Source organism: Trichosurus vulpecula, chromosome 2 (assembly GCF_011100635.1).
Source record: "Trichosurus vulpecula isolate mTriVul1 chromosome 2, mTriVul1.pri, whole genome shotgun sequence".
In the NCBI taxonomy this organism is placed as follows: domain Eukaryota; kingdom Metazoa; phylum Chordata; class Mammalia; order Diprotodontia; family Phalangeridae; genus Trichosurus; species Trichosurus vulpecula.
In genome coordinates, this window is record NC_050574.1 from 440788974 (window position 1) to 440816168 (window position 27195).

The 27195-nt window shown below is 39.0% G+C and overlaps 1 protein-coding gene across 1 annotated transcript; it reads right to left on the minus strand.

Annotated features, from left to right (window-relative positions):
* On the minus strand, positions 1–26006 carry LOC118837325 (spermidine synthase-like). The gene is made up of 2 exons (XM_036744200.1): positions 25919–26006; positions 1–1030 (listed from the first exon to the last, which is right to left on the minus strand). The coding sequence occupies exons 1-2, from the start codon at positions 26004–26006 to the stop codon at positions 15–17; spliced, it is 1104 nt and encodes a 367-aa protein (XP_036600095.1). The 3' UTR covers positions 1–14.
* Between the last annotated feature and the right edge of the window lie 1189 nt (positions 26007–27195).

Genomic DNA, 27195 nt, shown 5'->3' on the forward strand with positions numbered 1-27195 from the left:
GTGTACTGGTCTCCTCACACATCGCTCAGGGCCTTGCGGGCAAACTCAGGCAGCACAAAGGCCGCGCGGTGGATGTCCGAGTTGTAATATTTGAGGTTCATTTTCTGTACTTGCTCCTGGGTCAGCTGCTGTACTGGCTCCCGGAAATTAGTGCTCGGGGTCTTGCTGCAGAGCATGAAGCCAATCTGGTCACTGGGGTAGGTGGGGATGGTGCAGTAGGCATATTCCACAACAGGGAACAGAGACTTGCAGAAGTGACGCATCTCCTTGATGAGGTCCAGATGCAGCCACTGGCACTCACCCTGACAGCAGAGGATCCCGTCATCTTTCAGCGCTGTCTTCATCAGCTGGTAATAAGACTCTTTGAACAAACTCTCGGCAGGACCCATGGGGTCCGAGGAGTCAGTGATGATGACATCGAAGGCATCCTGGTTCTGCTGCATGAATTCAAATCCATCTCGAACGTGCAAGGTCAGCTTTGGGCTGGAGTAGCCCACGGCCATGCCCGGCAAGTATTTCTTAGAGACCTGGATCACGTCCTCGTCAATCTCACACTGGACCACAGACTCCACAGATGGATGCTTCACCACTTCCCGAAGGACTCCCCCGTCCCCACCACCAATGATTAGCACCTTTCGTGGGCTGGGATGTCTGCAGAGGGGCAGGTTGGCAATCATCTCCTGGTATGAGAATTCATCCCTCTCTGTGCACTGGATGACTCCATCCAGCACCAGGACGTTGCGGTAGGTCTTACTGAGGAAGACCAGGATCTCCTGGTAGCGGGAGCGCTGGTGGTGGAGCAGCTCGTCCACCTGCAGGGACATGGCCTGGCCCGGCCACAGGCTGCACGTCTCCCGGAACCAGCCCTCGCGGATGGCGGGGCCCCGGCCTCCATGGCGGGGCCGGGGGATGCACAGGCCGTGGCGGCCGCAGCACAACGGGGCCAGCAGCGCCCGCCCGTCTGCCCTCCCGCCAGCCCGCGCCCGGCTAGTAAGTATTTGAAGCTGGATTTGAGTGGGTCTTTTTGTCTCTAAGCCCAGGGACACCTAACCACAACCTCTCCACTTCAACCCCTAGCTGCCTCGAGGGTTGGGCACTGAGACAGAAATGAAACAAGTCCTCCTTCTCCATCGTGAGAGACAAAATGTATGCAAGTACGTTTATTTAAAATAAATGTATGGCGATTTTAGGGAAAGGCACTAGCAGCTGGGAGTGGGCTATGGGAACAGGAAGGCCTGGTGTAGGAGTGGATGTTTGAGATTAGTTTTGAGGGAAAATAGTTTCTAAGAGGCAGAGATCAATCAGTCAGTCAATAAACATTTATTAAGTGCGTATTATGAACGAGGTACTGTGCTAAATGCTGTGGATACAAATAAATATAATATATAAATATAAAGATATAACAAATACAAATGATAAACTATAAATACATAAATAAATAATATATAAATACAAAGATACAAAGAAAGGCAAAAGATAGCTTCCCAAAGATCTCATAGTTGACATCACGTAAAATGACTTACAAAAAGCTACATCCAGGATGACTTGGAGGGAATCAACAAAGGAAATGTGCTGGATTTAAAGGGGATCAGGAAAGGCTTATTGTACAGGGTGTTCCTAAAGTCTGGAAACATAGACAAAAATGCATGTTTTCAAGAAATGAAATGAACGAAATTTTCAACAACATTTTATTTAATTGGAATAGTAACAAGTAACACCTTCAATATGAGTTCCATCATTTGTGATGCAAAGGTTGATGTGCTTTGCAAGATTCTGGTGAACTCCATGCAATAACTCCACATTTCCTATGTGTCCAGACTTTAGGAACATCCTGTATATACGTACGCATGTGTATATATTTATATATGTATATATGTATGCATATATGTGTGTATATATACATATATCAAGTGGCATATGAAGTAAAGAAAAAACTGTTCAAATCATATAAAAAATAGACCGGAAAACAATAATAATTGGATGCTTCAATATGCCCCTTTCAAGCCTAGAGAAATCTGATAAACGGATAAAGAAGACAGAATATTAGAAAAGCTAAATATGATCTCTATCAATTACTGAACAGTTAGGAATAGAAAAGAACATACATATTTTCAGCTAATCATGTCATCTTTACAAAAATTAAGCATGTGTTAAGGCATAAAAACATGAAAAAAGGAAGAAAAGTAGAAATACCAAACACATCCTTTGCTTTCCAAAATGCAATAAAATTGTAATCAAGGGATGGCATCTGAATAAAAGATTATTCAAATTTAAATAGAAACCAATACAACCCTAAAGAATATGTGGGTCAAATAACAATGTTAAGGTTATGTCCCTTGCATGTATTTGTACACCATCTGTGGGTCTAACTTTGGTTATGCCAGAACTGAGCTTCTTTTCTTTTATAGCTACCCTGCCTCCCAATCAGTGAGCCTCTCCAAGGCTATCTCAAGACTTCAGGCCTTCAGCACCCACTCAAAACTACAGTTTCTAAGCTCCGTTCCATCCACAGGTGTTTACTTTCCTGATTCCAGATGTAGCTGGGTCAGACTTATCTGCTGGTTTTTAATTATTCATTGTCTTCTGAACATCAGCTTGGAGGGTGTGTTGTCTGGGATTGAGGGGTAGTGAGGTTGGGGGAGGAGCTGGAAAGTCTTTTTCTTTCTTTCTTTTAAAATTTTTTTTCTTTTTTTCTTTTAATTTATTTTTAATTTTTTGTTTTTTGTTATTTTTATTTTTTATTTAAAAAATTTTTTTAGCCTTTTCTAAAATTTAGCCTTTTCTTTTCAAAATTCTCAAAACGACTACAATGGAGCTTTGTGGATAGAGTGATAAAATTACTTTCTGGCCTCATAATTCTTCTAGTTAACATGTAAATCAAAATGAGACTCAAGATGCAGAATGAGACATTTGTTTTTAGATATGGCCAGTGAGGGACTTCATTTTACTTGGCTGCATATTTGTCAAAAGATTTTGGTTTTGTTTTCCCCAAAGGGGAAAGAGAAAATACATTTTTTAATTGAAAAGAAATAAAAGTATAAGCAAGAATAAAAGAGGTAGGTGAAGAGAACAGGGTTATTGACCTCCACCTGGTTTTATTATGCATTACTAAAATCCTGGTTTTTTTATGCATACCTGCTTGCAACAAAACCACTAGTTTTTGTTTGCCTTCCCTTCTAGTGACAATTTTGATGGTCTCCCTATACTCCTAATTCTTGTTATTATAGTTTATTTTTTTTTAAATTATTTATTTTTTAACATCCATTTTTAAAATTTTCAGTTCCAAATCCTCTATTCTCCAGCCTCTCCACTACCCATTAAGAAAGCAAGTAATATGATACTCGTTATACATAAGGAATCATACAAAACATGTTTCTATATTAGCCATGTGCAAAAAACAAAAAAAAGCAAGAAAAATAAAGAAAGTGGACAAAACATGCTTCAATCTGCACTCAGAATTCATCAGTTCTCTCTGGAGGTAAATAGCATTTTTTCATCATGAGTCCTTTGGAATTGTGGATCATTGTATTAATCAGAGTAGTTAAGTCTTTGACAGTTGATTATGGATTGTAAACAATGTTCTCCTGGTCCTACTCACTTCACTTTACATCAATTCATGAAAGTTGACAGAAAATTATTAATAGCAAATGCAACCTTACTTGCCACTCCCTTAATGATCCTAATAATGTCAGAATTTCAGTAATGCCTTTACATTCCTACCCTTAAGATACTTACTCTAGATTAGGTTGAGTTGAACCACACCTAAATCCTGACCCAGAGATTTTACCTTGTAAAGGAACCTAGCTTAAACCAGATCTCAGCTTCTGATGTCCTTGCCCCCTTGCTTTGAGATTCTTGGAGGGAAAGGCAAAATAGCCAGAATGAAGTGGTTTTCCTTGTTGGGATTGCCAAGGGTGACTGGGGTCTCGTAACCAGGCCTTGCTTCCTCATAATACCTCCTCCCTCTTTTCTCCTTAAAGTATAAAGAATCTTTTCATGGGTCTCTTGGTTGAGAAATCCTTTGTTCTCTGCACTCATGGGACATTCCCTAGGGTGGCAGTTTTGCTACCTTGTTATCTCAATTAAAGATGCTTTATTCCTCAACTCACAACTTTGATTTATTTCATTACTTGACAAAATCTTCCCAGGTTTTTCTGAAACTATCCTGCTTCTCATTTCATATAGCACAATAATATTCCATCATAATAATATACCACAACTTGTTGAGATGTTTCACAGCTGAAGGAGATTCACTGAATTTCCAATTCTTTGCCACCACAAAAAATGCAGCTATAAATATTTTTGTACATTTAGGTCCCTTTCCTTTTTCTTTGATCTCTTTGGGATACACGTTTAGTAGTGGTGTTGCTGTGTCAAAGGGTATGCACACTTTTCTAGCCCTTTGGACATAGTTCCAAATTGTTCTCCCCAATGGTCAGACCATGTCACAACTTTGTCAACAATGTATAAGTGTCCCCATTTTTCTACATCCCCTCCATTTTCTTTTCTATCATGTTAACTAGTCTATGGGTACGAATTGTTCTAATTTGCATCTAATTATTAGTGATTCAAAGAATTTTTAATGTGACTATTGATAGTTTTGAGTTCTTCTGAAAACTGCCTGTTCATATCTTTTGACTGTTTATTTCTCCATATAGTTTAACAAAAGCTTTTCTTTTCCTCCATTTCATTGTTACTTTGCATCAGTGTTATAAACTCAAACAGAAATGGATCCTGTGTACCACATATTTAGAAAACCATAAATTAACATTATCTATGTTTAATTGTATTTTTATTTATTTTGCTAAACATTTCCCAAATACATTTTTAAGATGGTTGCCCCTGGGAGTTTTTTGGCTTGAGGACTGCTGCAAGTTTGATACTCCTGTTTTACTGATTGATAAGAGTTAACTACATGAATTCAGGATTATTTGTTGATATGGGTAGTAAAGAGTGGGCCAGTAGGAGAAGGGAAGGGAATAAGTATTTGTTAAGTGCCTACTATGTGCCAGGCACTGGGTTAAGCACTGTGCTAAATAACCAGTCTAGAGTTTATCAATAGCAAATTCATAATCTATTCTCAATCTTGGGTATTCTCCTTTCTCAAGATATAAATGTCAACTTCTGTGGGTGAAAAATGATTTTGTTTTCAAAGACTTAACTGTAGCTAAGGACATTATTTTATCCCCAGACTCTCATGAATGATCGTTCCACTCTTCTGCAGGGCTGGCCCTTCTACACATATTATTCTCGACAGGAGCAGGGTTCCCTGAGGTCTGCTGTGAATTGTTTAGTTGGTGGATATTTTCACTTCTGACTATGCTTCACTTCTTAGTTCCAAGTTGAAAATTGCCCCTCAGCTTGAATTCTACAATTTAAGAATCTGAAATTTCCAGAAAAATAAACTCCAGTACCACCATATTCTTCCTTCACCATCCTGTTTCCTTTCCTGGCTCTTTGCTTAGAAATAAAATATATACAGTTCAGATTTCCTAACATGACATTCTTCCCTAGGATCATATTCTCAAATCTCCTCAGCTTTGAAAGTCAAAAATGCAGTTGAATAACCTAAAATTAATAATTCTATTGATGGTTTTATCATGGTATTCAGAATAATGTTAGCTATAGTCCTGGTCAGATTGCCTCTGGATTATTGAGTTCAGTTCTGGAAACCATATTTTTGGAATATATACTTCCAAGTTGGAACATACATGGCTGAGCTAACAGGCTGATTAGCATAGTGGATAGAGAGCAGAGTCCTTATTGACAAAGACCAGCTGTATGACTCCAGGCAGTTCTCTTAACCTCTCAGCTTCCTAGGTAACTCTTTAAGACAGTACATGGTAGATAAAGTGCTGATCTGCATTGTTAAAGTGAGTTTTCTCATCCAGGGGTTCTCTATACCGTGGAGTCACAGCCTTATCTCTATTCCTATCAGAGTGTGTTGATAGTAGGGCAACCAGGATGATGAAAAGGACAAAAATCTTTGACATATAAAAATTGGATAAAGGAGCTCTTACCTTTTTGTGTGACTTTGGGTAAGTCATTAATCTCTCTGGGTTGCCCCTGTGCAAAATCACGTGTGTGGCAGGTCCTTCTTAGCTTTAAATCTATGTTCCTATATGAACTGGAGACAAGAAACCTGGTGGAGATGGGGAGCGGGCATGTGATAGCTGTCAAAGTATTTCAAGGGTTTTTAATACGGAAGAAACCTTAGGCGTCATAGATCTAGAATTATAAAGGATCTTTGAAATTATCAAGTCTAGCTCCTTCCTTATGCAGATGAGAAAAAAATGAAATGGATTGTGGGTAATGTACCCAGGGCCACACAGCTAGTATCTGAGACAGGGTAGAACCCAGATCTTCTTGGCTCCAAGTCATATATATGAAATTTCATTAGGCAAATATCATTCCTGAAGACTTATAAAAAGTTCGGGGTTTTTTGTTGTTTTTTTGGTGTGTGTGAGTGTGTGAGTGTGTGTGTGTGTGTGTGTGTGTGTGTGTGTGTGTGTATGTATGTGTGTGTGTTTACAAATCTGTCTTAACCCAACTATAATAATAATGGCTAGTATTTATATGATAATTTAAAGTTTTCAAAATATTTCTATAAAAAATTACCTCATTTGATCCATACAACACCCCAGTGAGATAAATGCTATTATTTCACTTTACTTATGAATAACTGAGGTGGAGAGAGATTAAATGATTTACCAAAGTTCAGACAAGAAGCATTTATTAAGTACCTACTATATGCCAGGAACTAAGTGCTGGGGATGCAAAGAAATTTAAAAAGAAAATACATTTCCTGCTCTCAAAGAGAGCAGAGTCTTATGGGGAAAGAGGACATACAAACAACTGTGTACAAACAAGGTATATATGTTATTAACTAGAGATAATCTCCTAGGAAAAGCATTAAGATTAAGGAGCACCAGAAAATCTAGTAAGTGCCTGAAGCAAGATTCAAACCCATCTTTCTGAATCGAAGTTCTGCGCTCTGTCTACTATGCCAATTTTCCAGGAATGCCCAAATATCCATCAGCTTGTCCAGAAGAATTCCAGGTTTCTGAAAGTTGCATTTGGGGACACATATTTTGTTGGTTGTGGCTTCTAGCAGGAAATAATGTAGCTTTGTTACAACTGTGGAAGGCCTCAAGGATAAAAAATTAACTTCGGCCCTTGTCTCATCTATGGTTAACCAAGGGGAGAAGGAAAAAGATATGCGTGATCCTGTGTAGGAGTTACCTGTACTTTGCAAATTACAGCCTTTTCCCACAGTTATAGCTCATTGAGAATCTAGAGGCTGACTGAGACCCTTAAAGTTTTTAACTCTTGTCTCCCTCTCCCTTCTCCATTCTGCTCCAGAGAGGCAAAGGTTGAAACTAAAATAGAAGTAAGCTCATTTCCTTTTATTTCTTTTTTTCAAAAATAGCTTTATTCTTAAAGACTTAATAAGTCCCTCAAAGTCTCTCTTCCCACTGTTTGGGATGTCTCCCAACATGCACCAGCAGAATGACTTCAATTGATTAGACAAAAATACCTTAAATTAACTTGAATTCTTCATGAAAGCCTACTGTATGAAAAAAGTTCAACTTTGTGTTGAGTCCCTTCCCTCCTTTGTTTCACCTCTTACTTACTCATCCTACTCATTTGACTTAATGAAATAATTTGGAATTTTATTAATCATCCAGATTTTATGGGAAATACTATTGCATAAAGTGAAATGTATCCATTGGATGCTACACATCAACTTTTACTGAGTAATCAAATTGTGCCTGTATTGCAGTGTCAGCCCTAATTTCTATTTTTCTTTGAAAATCAAGTTTTGGTTGTCCTCTCATTTTCATAGTTCTCTTTGGACTTTGGCACCAATAGCTAATTGTTTACAAAAGGCTTTAACCCGTTATATAATAGGTTAGGTATCATGGAGATTTGATAATAGGTCAGACTCTGAGATTAGGTTGCATGCCTAATGATCTGGTTAGGGTCTAGTATTTTAATATGTCAGTGATCTGTGATTTTGTTGTTGTGGCTACCTGTATAAATTTCAACCCCCTCTATTGCCAAATAAAGAATTACTACGGTAAAAAAAAAAAATCACAACCTTGCAACCAACCTGGCCTCTCTAAACTTAGCTAGACTAATCCTCAGACAGAAGGAATCTTGCAAATCCCTAGATCTATATTTAGTCAATGAATCCATTAACCAATAAGCTTAAAAAATTATCAAAATCCCTCACAACTTGGTAAGAATCTTCTAGAATTTATGTTGTACTTGAATAATATGGAGGCACTGGAGTAGGACTTTTGTTGACCTGCCTAATATATTAGGGTTTAATAAATTTTAATGAATCACTGGAGGCTTGCTGTAACACTGAGTGGGGGGGGAGGGGTTAAGTTTGTGAGTGGAGATTATAGATAAAGGTCTCTCTTGGTATATCAGGAATTACTTCATTTAGCTCTTTAATGAAAGGTTTTAGCAAGATCTCAGTGGACATAATTGATCCTCACATGTAACTACACAGCAAAACCAGAGCACTGGGAGATGCCTGGGGAAAATTATTTACATATTGGAATATTTTCACGTACCCTATAATGATTTCTGGGGTCCTATTAGAACAAAATTCCTGTGTATACAGAACTACAGTCCCTTATTTTCAAGACTGATACTAAAGGTGATGTAACAAATGTCTTCAAATGTCTGTCTGAACAAAAGGGTGATGCTGACCAGGTGTTCTTCATTGGTTTTGTTTTTGTTTTTGTTTTTGCAGGGGGAAACACAGGGCAACTGGGTCTCCATTGGTTTTGAAGACAGAATAAGGAGAAATGGTGAGTGAGGTAGATTGGATATAAAGAACTTCTAGAGAGAAATGGAGATACAATTCAGTGTTACTGTCAAGAGGGGTGTGTGTGTGTGTGTGCGCGCGCGCGTGTGTGTGTGTGTGTGCGCGCGCGTGTGTGTGTGTGTGTGTGTGTGTGTGTGTGGGGGGGGGGTCTCCTTTTCCCTAGAAACTTCCATTCCATGCCTTCATCCTAAGGAATTCTCTGGCCAAGCTACAAATTAGCCCTTTGGGACTCATCAGATTGTCCTCTGTGCTACAGATCCCCTGGACTGATAATGACCAGGCGTAGAAGCCAAATAGAGAGGTTTTACTTGCTAAAAGGGAAGACAGAGTCAGACTGCTCTGAGCACAGTTTCAATTGTGGAAAGCATAGATAAAGACTTTTATAGACTTCTGAATGAGTGTGACTCCATCAATAAAGAAAATATCTATAATAACAACTCCATCAACAAGGAAAATATCTGTAATAGCTAAAACATTTTATGACTATGGATTTTATTTTGGAACAGAGAAGGGGAATAATTCCCAGGATATTCTGCTTCACAAACAATTTCTGTAGCTAACATTGCTAACAAGGCATTTTGCTAATATAGTAATTTGTTCAACGTGGAGTGAATCTCACTCTCTGTTTTCAGGACTCTGCACCACCATTGCCCTTCCCACAGTGCTCTAAGGTCCTCTCTCTCCTCTAAATGATCTTTCCCTCAGTTCAGTTTTGGTGTATCATTCTTTAATGCCAATGACTCAAGCCCTCATTCTGAGTATGTTTTCTTTACTGTTAGCTACCAGCTACTAGCAACTGAGTTTTATTTAACCACTTAATATCAATTACTTTGGAGACATAGCACTAACTATAGTGTAAAGACTTTCTCCCAACATGTGGGGGCATACTCTCTTTTATCCTACTTTGGTCTCTGAGGAGAATAGGTTCAGACAATGCAATTTCTACATATCATTGGTGCCACCAAGTTCACATCCAAATGTCTCATGTAAGCTACCATGGGACTAAGTCCACATATTGTCATCAATGCTGGGTTGGCAGCAAAACTTAGTATGGGCTTGACTCCCCTGGCTCTCAGACTCCTGAGCTCTCCAACAGCTGAACATGGCTTGCTCCCCTAATCTTTTGAAATTCACAAGGTCATAGCCCCCACAACTTCCTTCTCCTAAAACATAAAGGAACAAAGCTAATGTAGGCAAGGAATCAAGGCCCATATTCAAGGGGCTCCACGTCTGTGCTGGAGGGAGAAAGCCCAAGGCATCACCTCTTATAACACTATCTCTCAACAGATACCATCAACAAAGGAATTATACCAAGAGCAGAGGTCCAGTAAAGAACGGACAGGACCGAGGTCAACTAAAGCTTTGTAAGGCACCCCCTAGTTCTGACTCCACAGCTGCACCAAAGAGGCTGCCATCTTTCACATGATGGAACCAGTTACAGAATGTCTACCCATCTCCCAAAGTCTTTCCAAGACACTTCCATTTCACATGATTATGACTCTCCTGGAAGAGTTCCCTGGGTTTCTCCACATGGGGAATCACAGCAGCTGAGCACACTGATGTACCCTGTGCAGGCTAGTAAGGACGGGGCTTGTCAACTATACCATTACACTAGAAACACAAACTGAAACCACTTGCACCCAGCAACTGTGTGGGGATGGCCAAGTCATTGGCTTCTCTGAACCTTAATTTGTACGTAAAATATAATATGTAAAATGGAGATGATAAAAATTCATGTACCCGGTTTGTCATAAAGCTCAAATGAGATAGTGTGTGTTGTGGGTCACTTGATACAGTGTCCACTGGCAAACAGAGGCTTCTGCAATCTTTCCTAGCTAAGTCCTTGGGAACCATGACACTATGACCATGTTTGAACAGATAATTTTACTTTCCTCTCATATGAAAGGGAAGAAAGAACTGGAATGTTCAGAGGCAAGAAGTGTGTAAGTGAGAGTATGATAGGACCAGCATTTCCCTGACTCACTTTCCCTGGCTTGTCTGACTTCCCTCATACAGATACCCCACCTCTCAACCCTGCCATGCTATTGAATTGGCTTCTGCTTCACTGATTGTTTCCTGATATAAGGGCCATAAAATGTCCTAGCCTCATGTAGTTAGGGCCTCTCAGGCTTGGTGAATCTCTAAAACCATGCAAGTTGCCAAACACTTATAGCTCATTGACCAGGAGCAGTTTCCACTGCTAGGGGTGCAGCTTCCAGATAAAGCTAAGTGCCACTATATCCTTGTTCTATGTTTTTGTCATTGTAGGGCAAAGTATAGTGAAATCACCTATTAGGTTGGCTAATATGACAATAAAGGAAAATGATGATGTTGGAGAGGATGTGGGAAAAGTGGGATGTGAACTGTTGGTGGAGTTATGAACTGATCCAACTACTCTGGAGAGTAGTTTGGAACTAGGCCCAAAGAGTTATAAAAGTGTGCATACCCTTTAATCCAGCAATACCAAGGACCTATCTGTACAAAAATATTTGTAGCAGCTCTTTTTGTGGTGGCTAAGAATTAGAAATTGAGGTGATGCCCATCAGTTGGGGAATGGCTAAACAAATTGTGGTATATGAATGTAACGGAATATTATTGTGCTGTAAGAAATAACAAGCAGAATGATTTCAGAAAAACCTGGAAAGACTTATATGAACTGATGCAAAGTGAAGCAGAACCTGGAAAATGTTATACATAGTAACAGCAATATTGTTCAATGAAGAATTGCAAACGGCTTAGCTGTTTTCAGCAATTCAATGAGTTAAGACAATCCCAGAGGACTAGTGATGAAGCATACTATCCACCTCCAGAGAAAGAACTGATATTATTTGGATACAGAGTGAAGCATGCTATTTTTCACTTTTTTTCTTTCATTCTTTTTCTTTTATTTGAGTCTCCTATACAAAATGACTAATATGGAAATGTTTTAGATGATTGCACATGTGTTAACCTATATCTGATTGCTTACTGTCTCAGGGAGGGGAGAGGGATAGAATTTGGAACTCAACAGTTAAAAAAACCCCAAATGTTAAAAAATTGTCTTAACATGTAATTGGGGGTGATGAGGGTACAGTCTCTGGGACCCCCCTTGAACTCTCCTTGAATCTTCCCACTAGATCTGACCTTCCCCTGAGGCCATAAGCCTTTCATTATCTAGGCCCAAATCTCTACCTGGCCTAGCCCTCTATTGTCCAGCTGCTTCCCACCCTTGATCCTATCAAAATCCCTTTCTCTTGTTCTTTCAACAATCTGGCTAGCAGCTGCTATGGGAGTGCAAAACTAACAACAACCAGCTCACAGAGTGCTGCAAGCCCAGATTCTTTTGATCTGCTTTACTAAGGAAAGCAATGTTAAGGGGTTAACAAGCTTACTTTAATCCAGCATACAAATACCATTGGCTTAGTTCGGGGGTAAAAGCCAGCACCCTGAACTTCAGAGCAAATACAAACAAATTACAAATATCGACAGAGAGACCAAATATAATTCACAGTTACCAACATCTGAGTTCAGCTGGGGAACTCATAACAATGGCTGGCCCAGGTGCCACTCCTGCTGTGGGTCAGAGCTCCAGAAAAGAGAAAACCAACCTCTGGTTTTATATCTTTTTCAGGATCAAGGGTGAGTCACACCTGTGACCCACCCATGTGACCTAAAATCGTCACAAAAATGTGGATTAAACCCACGTAATCTAAAAGCCTCTGATGTCACAAACATGTCACTCAAACCCATGTAAACTAGGCTTTCCCTTGAGGCAAGGAGGTCACCAAGGACTCCTGATTTAATCAAGGAAACAAAGGCCAAACTCTTCAAGGGTGCTTGGTTGAACTGAGCGCTAAGAGTCCATTTTGATTGCTGACACACTTGTTTCCTGGGGTCTTGATCTCTAGTCACCCCAGTCTCATCAAGATCCTCCTCAGACCCCTCCTCAAGACCCTCCCTACACCCCTGCTCTAGTCACCCCAGACAACTCGACCACCTCTCAATCCCTCCCACAGTCTTTCTGTACATAATCTCCATCTTGCCTCCATGAAGGGCTCAGATTCAATATAGCTCAAATTGAATCTGACTGGCTTGTGAAAATGAGCATCATAAAAGGTGAGATTTCTTAAGCCAACCCAACGTGGCAAATCCTTTAAAAACTTTGTCTTTTTCCTTGGCTGAGAAGGTTTGAGTCAAATTCATTAGGCGGGACCCAGCGCGTCAGTGTTTTCGGGTCTCGAGCACTGCTAGAAACCTATGGTTCCCTACCTCACCATTTTTCTTTAACCTCATCAGGGGAAAAATAAATATATTTTTAAAGTGTTCAGTTAATTGCAACTACCTCACTTTGTTCCAGTGTTGAACCTGAACTGATTGGGTGCTGGTTTAGGGCTGTATCTATAACAGAGTGACAATCGAGGGCCTTGGGAGCATGCTGTTATAGCAACAAACCGGCAGGATTTCAGCTGTGATGGAGTCTAGAGGTCAAGGCCTCACTCCACCATGAGCTTCAACCAGAAGGAGGAGGGGACAGAGTGGACCAGAGGGACCTATACAAAGCAACTAGGGAGGAAGAAGGAAGATGGGCGGGATGATCCAAAGAGGCATTGATACATATTGCTCAGTTGCTCAGTACTACAGCTGTTATTATTGTTACAGCCACTGGTCATGCCCAGGGAGTGAGGCACTAGAAGAGGACTGTATTTGAACAATTTGGGGCTACCTGGAAACAAGGAATAAGGACTGTGGCTGTAACTGTTTAGTAAGAACTACAAATGATGAAGCGCCTACCTCCCTGTCTCTTGCTTTATTCTTGCTGCCTTGCTGAGCCTCTACATCCCATTTCTCATTTCTTTAATATAGTCTGTTCACCTTCTGTGTTTCCTAAATATTCTCAAAAGAAAATAGTTTCTAGCAAATATCATTGTGTCCGTGGTCATCAAGGAAAAGCAAAAGTAGCTAAGCAGGACGATGGCTGTTTAGTGACTCATAAAGACAGACAATTCTCTTTCTTATTGCTGGGATCACCAGCTGAGGCCTTGAGACAAACTAGATTTTGTTGATACCTTTTGTTTTTGGTCCCCCTAAAACAGAGAAATCCAGACCAAAAAGGAATTAGAGTTAGGGGAGATTGTGGTTACAACGTTACCATTTGTGCTCTGCAACTATGTGACAACGGGCAAGTAGGTGGCTCAGTGAATAGAGCACTGAATCAGGAAAACATCTTCATGAGTTCAAATCCAAACTCAGACACTGACTAGCTGTGTGACCCTGGGCAAGTCACTTAACCCTGTTTGCTTCAGTTTCTTCATCTGTAAAACGAGCTGGAGAAGGAAATGGCAAACCAGTCCAGTATCTCTGCCAAGAAAATCCCAAATGGGGTCACAAACCATTGGACAACAACAAAAGACCATGGGTAATACTTTAAACCTCCATCAGCCTCACTTTGTAAATGATTTGATAAATAGAAAGTTAGAGGCTCTTCCTCTTCCCTCTGAGGCAGCACTCCTTGGGCAATTCTGTGTTCTCTCCTGAAGCAGGTTAGAGAGTTCTCTTCCTCTCTCCTCCGGGGCCGAGTGATAAACTTAAAATGCAGAAAGAGACATAACATTTTTGGAAATGGCCAATGTGGGAGTTTATTTTGAAGAAATATGCATGTATGTATAGAGGACTTTATCTTTCTCAAATTCTGTTTCTCTTTCCCTCTTTTATTCTATACAGGGAGCGGATAATGAGAAGGTTAAGTTAATTAAAGAGAAAAAAGGAAAAGCATGGGGAACTTTATAGTTCTTCATTAGTTGGGGGTTTAGGGTGGAGAAAGGCTGACTTTTAAGCTATAGCTAGGGTGCTGGTCTGCTATGTGGGCTGGCTCTCCCAGAGACCTGTCGGGTAATCATAACTCAATGAAAACGCCTGAGAAAGATTTAGGAGCCTCAAATTATTTATCAATTGTGGTGACGGCTTCAATAACGGCCGAGTATATTCTGTGTTATTCTGGACAGTCTCACAGGACTAGGTGAAATAGCTTTGTGCTAGGAAAAACAGTTAATGCCTTTGCTGCTATAATCACTGCTAGTGGGTAAAATGAATGTAAGGGACTGTCGTTTTCTGCAATGAGTTCATCATGACCATTCAAAACCATGAAGTAGAACTTTAGTTTTATTTGTTGGTATGGAATTTGAAGAAATCATTCTGTAGAAAAATAGTGAACATATTGTCACATATTTCTTGGTAGCACTTTTCACCACTTTTAAAAATTCGTGGTTAAGAGAGAAATATCATGCACCTCAAGATGGCGCCCTTGAATTAAAAGTTTCATGGAAAGCGAGTAGAGCTTTCCAAGTTACTCACAGAGTACTTGTAGTTTGAGTTATGCCTGAGTCCAGTGGAAGGATGTTTCCAGGGAAAGCAGAGGTGGGGGGAGGGAGACAAAGATGTTCTTTGGAATAGGCAGGATCACCTCCAACTCTGGGATTCTCTGACTTTCTGAGTTATGATGTTTCTGTCACTTGTATTTTATTACCTAATCAATCAACAAGCATTTATTAATGTACCAGGCACTGGGCTAGCTATTGAAGATACAATGACAGAATCTGAATAGTCCCTGCCCTCATGAAAACTACCAAAAAATAATCAGTTTGAGTCAGAGGACATCATGCCTGGAGAAACACCACTGGTGCCTCCATGAACCCTAGGGAGCTGCCTTCTCTAAAGTATTCAAAAGTAGCCCTTCAAACCTGAGATTCTGCCTTGGCAGAATTTTAGTTAGTATCTCCCCTACTGCCTATTGATGTGTTCTTAGAAGACATTAAATACCCTAATTGTTGGGTCCACTGTTACTGACACTGGCCATCCCCAGGGGGTGAGACACTGGGGAAAGGACTGTATCTGAACAATTTGGGGCCATCTGGAAACAAGGAATAAAGACTATGGCTGTCCTTGTTCAGCAAGAGCATGAAACTCTCACCTCCCTGTCTCTCACTTTAATCTTGCTGTCCTGTTGAGCCTCCACATCCCATTCCTCATTTCTTTAAATAGTTTGCTCACTTTCTGTGTTTTCTAAATATTCTCAAAAGCAAATAGTTTTTCTAAAATAACATTCATTGTGTCCATGGGTGTCAAGGAAAAGAAAAAAAAGCAGCTAAGAAGGATTATAGCTGTTCAAAGATTCATGAAAACAGAGAATTCTCTTGCTGGGATCACTGGCTGCAGGTATGAAACAAACCATAGATTTTATTGATATATAAATATATATGTATGTATATATAAAATTGATGTATTGTAAATGTGTATATATACATATATGTATGTGTATGTATAATTTTAGGTTTCCCAAATCAGGGAAAAGATAATGTTTATAAAATATTTTGAAAAATATTTAGTGCTACATAAATATTATTATATAAGCTATTGAGTGCTTAGGGCTTCCCATAAAGGTGGTTTCTGAGCTAAAGTCCAAATTAAGGACTGAGAAACATCATTGGTGAGCCTACCTCAAAATACAAATGAAGCTATTCAGACAAGATTATGTAATGCCGTTCTCTGATAATTACTCTTTATATACAAATTTTGCCCAAAGACTTAATACAGTTGATTACACTTATTAAGGGTTTATAAAATTTTCTTTTATATTTTAAACAGTCTCTTTACTCTTCTTTGTCATCTCTTATCCTTTAGTATTCCTCTTCTCTTCTTCTCATCTTTTTCTTCTCTCCTCTTCTGTTTGCCTCTTCCCTACTCCCTTTTTCTTTATGTCTGCTGTTCTTTCTTCCTCTGTGTGTCCCTGGTCTTGAGTCTGTCTGGGTCTTTTTCTGAGTGTTTCTCTCTTTTCCTCTCATCTTTTCCCTTCATTTCTGTACTCCCCTTTTATTTCTTTATCCACTTTTTAAACAATGCGCTTTTCTTTCTCTACTTTCTTCTCCCCAGTATTTTCTCTTTCTCTTCTGTCTCCCTGCATCCTTTCTATATAATCCTTTCCAGCCACTGACATTCAAATCCAACTATTCCCTTCTGTGGAGCTGAAATCAGAGAAATCTGGTAGATTTATAGTCTTAGTAGCTTGAAGGGGGTTCTCTACACAAAGGGAACAGCTGGATAAGAGGGAGGCTGAGGAAGAGAGGACTTTTTTTTTAAGTTCAGGAGTCAGCCCTGAGGGAAGTTCTTAGCCCTTCACAGGGTAAAGTTGATATAGAGACGACTCACTATGGGGATGGCAGAAAGGGCACAGCCTTGTGAATACCCAATAGCAACTAGGCTATGAGGATCAGAGGAGGGACCTGCCTTGATTGTATAGATCTAATAGCCTATAAGTTGTTTGAACTACCTCTAGGGTTGGAGGTCACATATTTCTTAAGTCCAAGTCTAGGCTCTCATTTGTTGGTTAAGCAGAAGTGGCTCATTTTCCCTCAGGAAACATGCATTCAACAAAGTTTTGTTTCTACCATGATCAGAAATATTTGATGTGCTTTTTAAAAATATCTTTTTTATTGTAAATTTAGCAAACATTAAAAGTGAACATTTTAATATACAAAGAAAGGAGAATTATAAGTGAAATGGTGAGTTTCTGTTATGTACAGAAATTTTTAAATTTTATGTGTATGTTACATTTTAAATCAAATTGATTTAAATTAAATTTTATTTAAGTTAAATTTTAAGTGTATGTTAAATTTAACATGAATGTAACAAATTGTATTAGCAAGGCAATAAACACAACATCGATGATAATTGTGAATATGCCTATATAATTCTATATCATAAAATATGAGAGACTCTCTATATAGAAGGTAGAAGAAGTAAAACATTTATTCAGACATCAGAGAACCAAATCCCATAACCAATAAGTCCAGCCCATCCAAGCAGCTATCAACTCCCAAAACCAGTAAGTCCACTTTATCATAACAGCAAGGAACTTAAAACACAATATCACAGCATGGAACCTCACCATCCCATAACCTTCTGCCCCCTGCTGGGGCCTTGCCACCAACAATCACTCACAGCACGGCACATGTCTGCTTTCTCCCTCAGTTCTAACTGCTCTTTCTCTCAGCATTTCCTGTGACACTTTCCTTTTCCTCTCAGCAAGGTCTTCCCGCCCCATGTGACTTAGGCTCCCTGTGATGTAAGCAGGTCACATAGCCTATTAATGGGTGGGAAAGATCTTCAAATCTAAACTGTCATTACACAAACTTGCCTTGCTTCTCTATGTCCTTTTCTGAATTTCCTTATAAGGCAGCTGGTGGCATAGTACTAGGCCTGGAGCCAGAAGTCTTGCATTTCAAATCCTGCCTCAGATACTTACTAGTTGGGTGACATTGGGCAAATTACTTAATTGCTGTTTACCTCAGTTATTAACGGTAAGTACCTACTACCTAGGCTTGTTGTGGGGATCAAATGAGATAATAATTATGAAGTGATTAGCATAGTGCCTGGTTCACAGTGTGTGGGGTGAGACCACCCGCCAGCAATTAATAAAAAAAATCAGAGGTCTCTCAAATTAAGGAACAGAAAAACTTCTTTATTACCATCCCACGAGAAAGGGCCAGTCTAAACCGATTGGGGATCTGTAGGGAGAGGCAGGGCCCAGAGGGCAAAACCCAGCCTTATATTCTAATGTAAACAAGCCCCTGCCCCACCATGACTGGTCTTTTACTCTCATGGGTGGAGTCCAGGCTCACAATTTCATGGAAATCTTCTACCCCAGGTACAATCTAGCCAATGCCAAACTCTGAAAGACACTTTTTCCTTATTTGGCAAGGACAGGGTTCAGGTGATTTTTTTGTAACTTGAAACTTAGGCCTAGCTGTCAATCAGAAGCCCGAAGCCATGCTGAAAGGTCCCCACCCCCATTCATTCCACTCAACTCACAGAAAGGCTGAGATCCAGATTCTATGAGAGGGCTTCACCATCCCACTCAACAGTAAGCACCACGTAAATACTAAATTATCATTATTCCTTTTTCTCTCTTCTGTGGTTTTTCTTAATGTTTTGTAACATCCTTTCTGGGGATACTGCTCTAGTCTGAGCTCATGTCGGCAAGTCAGTGCTCCAGAAGGCAACTATTTCTTCCTTCAGGGTTCTATGGGTAATTCTGGGGAGCTCTGCATTTCTAGTACTGTCATGCAGGAAACTTTTCTAGTGTACTCTTCCTGATGTAAATTAACTAGCTGATATTAATGAACTTCTACAAAGGGATATTTACTGAGATATAGCAAGGACAAGTTACAAAAAAGAATCCCCCCAAAGTGGGCAGAGAAACATTCTCTCCTGTGGGATAGGGGGTTTGTTGTTGCTATTCCTCCATAGTTCTAGAAGAGGACCAATGACATCAGGAGGGGGATGTCTTGACTTGTGAGTCAACTGGATTTACGTGGGGCAGGGCTGTGCAAAGTCATTAGCCTCACTCTCTCCTCCAGAGTCATCAGAGTCCAGTGGCAAGACATAGGTCAAGAGGACTGTTGATGACCCCACATGCAGTAGGAGACCTTGGCCTTTGTAAACTAAGGTCTTTCCCAGATCTCAGTTTATCTGAGACAACTCCCATTCATTGATTAAAGGCTGGGTAAGAATTGAGGCAAAAGATGGCCTAGTTTGCCACCCCCCAGGGTTTCTGGCCAGATCAGAAAACAATTGCTATTTACACTCATTATAAGTGGATAAAACCCAAACAATGAGCAAGAGGTGCTTAAGCTTGGACCTATTAATGGCCAATCAATGAAAGCCATAATGATTGCGTTTAAAGGCATAGTCAAATAGCTTCATTTGAATCACAATGGGCTTTTTCAAAGCCTGTTTTTCCAGAATTTTCCAGGGACAAAGGGTTTAAACTTAAAGTAGATGATATAAAACGTGACCCTACCCCAATTTGGATGGGTACACTTTTACTCCTGCATAAACATAGGTCCCTGGGGGGAGTGGGATCAAATCTGAAGCCCAAAGATACTGAGGCACAGATGTTGTAAACATGTGGGGGCAAGAGGTGCCTCGTGAGTGCTGGGTTACTTTGGGAAATCTTTTTTTTCATTGAGAATGCTCCATCAAGTTTGCTTCTAGGTGAGGCATCTCTGATTGATGAGTTGCTCTCCTGCTTAACTGAGCTGTTGTTCATTCTTCATTTTTGAAGAGGGCCAGTGACATCGAGGTTGATGTCATGACTTGTGTGTGAATTGGATTTAAGTGAGGCAGAGTTGCACATTCATCACTCTCACTCTCTCTTCCTGAGTCACTGAAGTCCAGTGGCAGGACAAAAGTCAAGACATCCGGTGATGGCTCAGGATGCAGTGGATGACCTTGGCGTCTTTGATGCCTGATCAAGCTCCACTGCACCTTCATGGCCGTTGGAATAAATTGTTCTTATCTGTTCCACTGGGGGGATGTCTTCATGTGATTAGGGTAAACATCTCCCTAATTCACCGACAGTTTTGAGCTCTGTTTGTTACCCTTGACCTTGTTTAGCACATCTGCCCAGAAAGTTTTTACCAGGGTGTGGCTGCTGCTCATGCTATGTCTTCTTGGAGTTACAGGTAAGAGTTGGGTGAGAGGAGGACATCAAAGGTGGATGAACATTCTGGAAAAGCGAGCCCTCACACCAGAGGTGCTAGTCCCCCCTTAGCTAACTCTTAGCAGGGCACAGTGTCTTGGTCAATTCATTGTTGGGTTGGGTCAAGCATGTTGCTCCTCAGGACTGACTAAGCTATTGTTGCTACCAGCTTCAATGACTTCTGCACACAACCCTGACTTTCTGAAACTCAGAAGGTTATAATATCCTGCCCATTCCATTTCTGGACACTCTTTTACCTGAGATCAGGAAAAAATAGAAACAAAAGAAATCCCATGCATCCAAGAATCATGCATCCAGGGACCATGCATCCAGGGGCACATGGAGAGATAAGACAGTCATTATCTTTCTATCCACTTGGAGGCTTACAGCAGTTCTTCCTCACTCAAAAGCCCCAAGGGAAGAAGACAAGGAATCTTCCACCAGAACCTTTGTATATCCCTCTGTTCCGGCTGCTTACCAGTTAGAAGACTCTTTGTCACTATAATATCAGCCCCTTAGTCACCCATGATTGGAAACAGGCTGATCTAGCTTCCATATATTAGATTGACAATAGACAGAGAATATTAATAGTATATGCTCCAAGGACCGTGTCCACATTACCTAATCCACCATTACAATTTTATATACATTCTTTTCTTCTTTTTATGAATCATTATCACTATCCCCAAATTTTACTACTCCTATCCCCAAAGAGAAGACCTCATTTTTAACCAGTAGGTATAGTCAAACAAAACAAATCAACACACTGGTTGTATCTGAAAAGATATGTCTCATTCTTCACCTCTAGCCCATCACCTCTCTGCCAGGAGAGCATGCTTTATCATTGGTTTTCTGAAGTTATAATTGGTTACTGCATTGATCGGAGTCTTTCATGTTTTTTCCTCTAGTGATCATTGTATGAATTGTTCTCTTGGTTTGACTCAGTTTACTCTGTATCAGTTCATATATATCTTCACTGTTTTCTTGGATCAATCAATTAATAAGTCTTTATTAAACACCTACTATGTGCCAGGTATTATCCTAAGTCCTGGGGAAACAAGTACAAAGAATGAACCAACCCTACTTGCAAGGGGCTTACATTCTAATCAGGGAAATAGTTTCCAAGTCTTATGGAGCAATAAAATTCCATTACACTTGCATATCTTAATTTTTCAGGAATTCCCCAATTGATGGGATCTTATTTCGAATTCTTTGCTACAACAAGAGATGTTGTTGTAAATATTTTTATGCATATATATCCTCTTTCATAAAGCCCTTTGGCATTTATGCTTAGCAAAGAGTATTCACAATTTAGTGACTTTTTGTATATAATTTCCTATTGCTTTCTGGAATCATTGGACCAGTTCATAGATCCACCGAAAGTGTATTTATTAATGTGCCTGCCTTCTCACAGCTCTTCTTTTTTTAATTTTTTTTGCTTTTTTTGATTTAGTATTTACTTTACTCCTTCTAAGGATTATTTGCCTATCTTGTCATCTTTGCCAATCTGAAGGCAACATCATAGAAACTAAGAGTTATTTGTTTCCACTCGCATTTCTCTTATTATTAGTGATTTGGAGCTTTTTTAATACTATAGCCAACAGTTTGCATTTATTCTTTTGAAAACTTCCTATTTCTATTCATTGCTGCTAGGGGAATGGCTCTTGTTCTTACATATTTGAATCCATTCTTTATGTATTATGGATATCACATCTTTATAAAAAAATTTACTGCAGAGATTTTCCCCCACTTTCCTTTTAATTCTAACTGCATTGATTTTGTGTGCACAAAAGCTTTTTAATTGTCTGTAATAGAAATTGTCTTTTGTGACCTTCAAAATGTCTTGGTTAGGTAAGCATTTTCTATCCATATTTATGGATAGGTATCTCCTTCCCTCATGGGGCAGTAAGGTGTTATAGAGGATAGAGTGCCAGGCCTGGAGTCAGTAAGTCCTGAGCTCAGATCCAGCCTCAGATACTTACTATGTGACCCTGGGCAAGTCACTTAACCCTGTTTGCCTCAGTTCCTCATCTGCAAAATGAGCCGTAGAAAGAAATGGCAAATAACTCCAATATCTTTGTCAAGAAGATCCCAAGTGAAGTCACAAAAAAGAAGTGGACACTGAAACAACCGAACACCACCAATCTCATTCTCTTATCCTATAGTTTATTTATGATATGCTCACATATTCAAGTCATTGGGAGTCAGTCCCCACTTGGTACTTAGTTGGGCATATGGTATGAGATGTTGTTCTAAACAAAGAGAGTTCTTAAACTTTTTTGTGTCACAGACTCTGTGCATATTTTAGTGAAACCTATGTACCCCTTCCCAGAATAATGTTTTTAAATACATAAAATATAACACATAGGATGATAAAGAAAATAATTTTTATCGCAATACAATGCTTCAACTAATAACAAGACAAATTCACATACCCGAATTATTTCAAGACGACTTTTCAAGTTTCACATCAATATTGGTCAAAGAGGAAATCTTTACCACAGTAGTTGATTCTCTTGGGTTAATCAAACACTATACTACTATGTTTAATTGCTTCCTTTCACCTGATTCTCACATAATAAACCTCTTTCCTGTAATCAACATAGGCAACAAATCCACAACAGTCCATCACTTTTCTGTCAAGAGATGGGGAGTTGTTTCATCTTTGACTCTCTGGATTTTCAGTTGATCTTTGCATCGAGCAGAGTTTTTACATCATTGAGAGTTCCAGCTGTAGTCACTATATAAATTGTTCTGATTATGTCCTCTTCACTCTCCATCAGTTCCTGCAGATTCTCTTAGTTTTTTTTTTAATCCATACCTTTCATCATTTCTTACTATGTAAAAAATATTCCATTATATTTATATATCGTAATTTGTTCCACCATTCCACAATTGATGGGCACCCCTTTAGCTCATAGTTCTTTGCTACAAAAACGAAATGCTGCTGTGCATATTTATATATTTTGAGGTCCTTTTCTTCTTTCTTTCAACTCTTTCAGGTATAAGCCTAGTGGTAGCATATGTGAGTCAGAGGGTATACATAGTCTGATGCCTTTTAGGCACCTAGGAATGGTATAGTTGTGAATTGCTTTCCAGAATGGCTGAATAAACTTATAGCACTACAAGCAATGCATTACTGTACCTCTTCTTCCATATCCCTTCCAACAATTGTCTTCCTTTATTGTAATTTTTGCCAAGTTTTGAGAGCAGATATAGGGTGATGGATAGAGTGTTGAAACTGGAATTAGGAAAACCTGAGTTCATAATCCAACTTCAGAGATTTACTAGCTGTGTGAACCTGGTCAATTCATTCCTCTATATATCTTACTTCCTTAAATGTAAAACAAGGGGATTGGCCTCAGGGATCTTGAGATCCTTTCCAGTTCTTTTGGGGATCCTATGACCTAGGAATTATTTTATTTTACACTTTTCTAATTTATTAGTGATTTGGTGTATTTTCATATGATAATTGTTCCTTAAATTTAATTTTAAATTCAACTGGTCCTGGTTTTGTTGATGTTTTTGTTTACCAGGCTATCAGGGTCAAGTGACTTGCCCAGGGTCTCACAGCTAGTAAGTGTCAAATGTCTGAGGTCAGATTTGAACTCAGGTCCTCCTGAGTTCTGGGTTTTTTCCTTTGGGAGCTCATTAACAGCTTCACAGAATATCGTTTCTGCAAAGTTTGCTTTTTCTGATTAAGAGCATCAATTTTCTCTAAAAATAAATTATCTTGTTTTGTCAACATTCTGCACAAACACTTTTAAGGTGTCATTTCAATTTGTTAGATTTCATTCTATTTATAATGAATTTATAATGAATAAAGAATCCAGAGGATTTACAATCTTTGCCTTCCTTTAGTGGCCTTTTCTTTAGTCATCTTTCTGTTTGTACTGAGGTCAGTAAGATTTGAGCTCAAATCTCTTCTTATACACTTACTGGCTGTGTGATCCTGGGCAAGATGCTCAACCTTTGTCTACCTCAGTTTCTATAACCATAAAATGGGAATGATAGTAACAATCAAGGGTCAAATCATGATATTTAAATATTATAATATTTCATACATAATATAGTGTTTATAAAGCCCTCACCATAGTGCCTGTCACATAGCAGGCAATTAATAAATACTTGTTAGCTTCTCCCCTTCTTTTCAGTAACAGTACTTGTGAATCCAATGATAATATAGCAAATTTCTGTATTTGGGCTCTTCACCTGTATTTTTATATTTCTGATACTTAAACTATTTCTGTTTTTTGCTTGTTTTTGCTTATATGAATTTTAGTTACCTCACTGAATTTTACATTATGTAGAAATATTTCATTTTAAAAATTAGAGACAGTGAAATTTTAAGATAATTAAATTCTAATTTAATTGTTAAAATTATCAAGTTATTATTATGGGGGGGGTGTCATTCCTGCTTCAGTTAAATCACAGAAGTCCAAGGATTTAATCATAAAGAGAAACTAAGAATTAAGAAATTTTCCTTCAATCAGTGTGTAAAGAGGAAGCATCTATACTCTATGATCCCTCTATGAGGTTTCAACCTCTTTAATTGGGTCAAGAAGGAAAGTCTTGTGATTGGCTGAAAGATTCAATCACGATCTTTGGTTCCACACATTAATGCAGCAAAGCAGTTTGGGAGTTCAAGAAATAGACTTGGGAATGATTTGTGGAGGCAGACCCTTAATTCTTTACAAGAAGGCGGCAAAGAAGTGAAGGAGAAAGGGACTTTCCATCTCTCCTCCACTGGCACTGGTCATATCAATGGAACACTGGATTAGTAGGACTTAATACATTCAGCTGGGAACAGAAAGACAAACCAAGAATAGATACAAATATGGAGAGTTAGACATCTGAAGAAGGAGGCAGTTTCAGAAATCATGATTTTTCCTGGTAGAGAGAAATGCCAACTATGGACTCACTGAAAGAACAGATCTGGCAAGCCCAGGTAAGTGGTATAAATCATGTACAGAGAAAGGATTTCTACCATTAGGAGTTATGTTACTCTTTACCACAAATGTATCTTATATGTGTGCCCCATGATCACTGCATCCTAAGTTTGAGTCCACTCTTCCCACGGATGCTGTATTTGTGGAAGACTGAACCCCAAGTTTTTGGGGAAATGTTTTGTACTAACTGTTCTTGTTATTCTATCTTAGTAAATACCTTTGCTATGAATTAATTCATCTACTGGCTTATTTTTAATGGAAACCATGCTCTTAGAGACTACTAAGCTGGAGTAGTAGAAGAACCTATCCACTAGGATACCTAGAAAACAAAACTGTAGCTGTCTTCTGAGAACAAAGCTGTGTTTAAGCACAAGTTGGAGAAGCAGTCCCAGAGGGGATTCTGTATTCTCTTTAACTGTTTACAACTTATTTCAATTTTTTAAAGTTTTTAAAAATTAAAAAATATTTAAAACTTTTGAGAAATCAAGGTATCATATTGAATTTATCAACCTTAATTATGTTGAAAAATTTAAGAAATACATCTTACATATAGAGAATTTAAGATGTCACAATACTTTTACTTCCTATGCAGAGATCACTTAATGTCATTACCCACTCTATATTCAGATGTAGCAAGCCATGTGATGATATAATTCAGCTGTGTAATGAACTTGTCCTGGTAGAGGCAGATCATACCCATGTCGAGATTCAAAATGTACCAACTCAAATTTGACTTTATTTGTGCGATAATCAGTAGGGCACATTAACTATCAATTGGGTGAATTACTCTTAGGTCACTTCTAATGACTTTGATTTGAACTTTTTTTCTCATTGGAAAAACTTGAAGCATTTATGCAAGATTTGAACTGAAAAATATCTCATAATCTTGGTCTTTGCTTCACCACCTCACCACCCCACTCCAGAGGTTCTCAGATCTTTCCCTGCCCTTTAGTGGGGTTCAACACATAGTCTGGAAAACTCTGACTTACTGTGAATCCACTTAGAACAGAGAGTAATATTTCATTAATAATAGTTTTTTCAAGTTTTAATCGGGATCTGATTTTGAATAATGGAATTAAAAATTACTAAAATGAGTATATTAATCATTGCAACCAAGCACTAATTCTTAGACTAAAGAATGAGTCAAGTGTTCATTTTTTTGGAGGCATAGTTATTCCAACAAAAGTGCATGATAGCACAATACAACAGGGATCACTTCATATTTAAGTCTCACTGCACAAATCATAAAGAGGGTCACTGTTGCAAAAAGATTGGACAGATGAATTAATTTTTCCAAGGGCCTCTCAATCCTTTCAATTCAATTCAAATATGGCAGCTGGGTGGTGCCACAGTGGATAAGAACACTGAACTTTGAGGCAGAAAGCCCTGAGTCCGTATCCTGCCTCAGACATTTGCTATCTATGTGACTCTGGACAAATCACTAAGCCTGTCTATGCTGTAGCTTCCTCATATATAAAATGATAAAAAGGAATAACGATTAGCATCTATTTCACAGGATTGTTGTTAAGACCAAATAAGATAGGTGTACAGCCTTTTGCAAATCTTTAAAGCACTACATGAATGCTAGCTATTATTATTAGTATTAATAAATCTTTCTCCACATTGATGACAGGTATGGATGAGCTCCTACAGGCACTGGGGTTAAATTAATCAGGGAAGGATGCTTTAGGAGGACTAATTTTATAAGTAATAGTTATTAGTAAATTTCTTCATTTCTTTTACTTTGCTGGTGTTGTTTAGTTGTTTCCGTTGTGTCTGACTCTTCATGACCCCATATGGGGTTTTCTTGGCAAAGATACTAGGGTGGTTTGCGATTTTCTTCTCCAGGTCATTTGTACAGATGAGGAAACTAGGGCAAATAGGGTGAA

Excerpts from the sequence above, each read along its gene's own strand:
- LOC118837325 (XM_036744200.1), bottom strand. The coding sequence starts at position 26,006 with ATGGGTATGATCTGCCTCTACCAGGACAAGTTCATTACACAGCTGAAT. Across the intron at positions 1,031-25,918 it reads TACATCTGAATATAGAGTGG|AGACAAAAAGACCCACTCAA; the intron begins GTAATGACATTA and ends CCCTGGGCTTAG.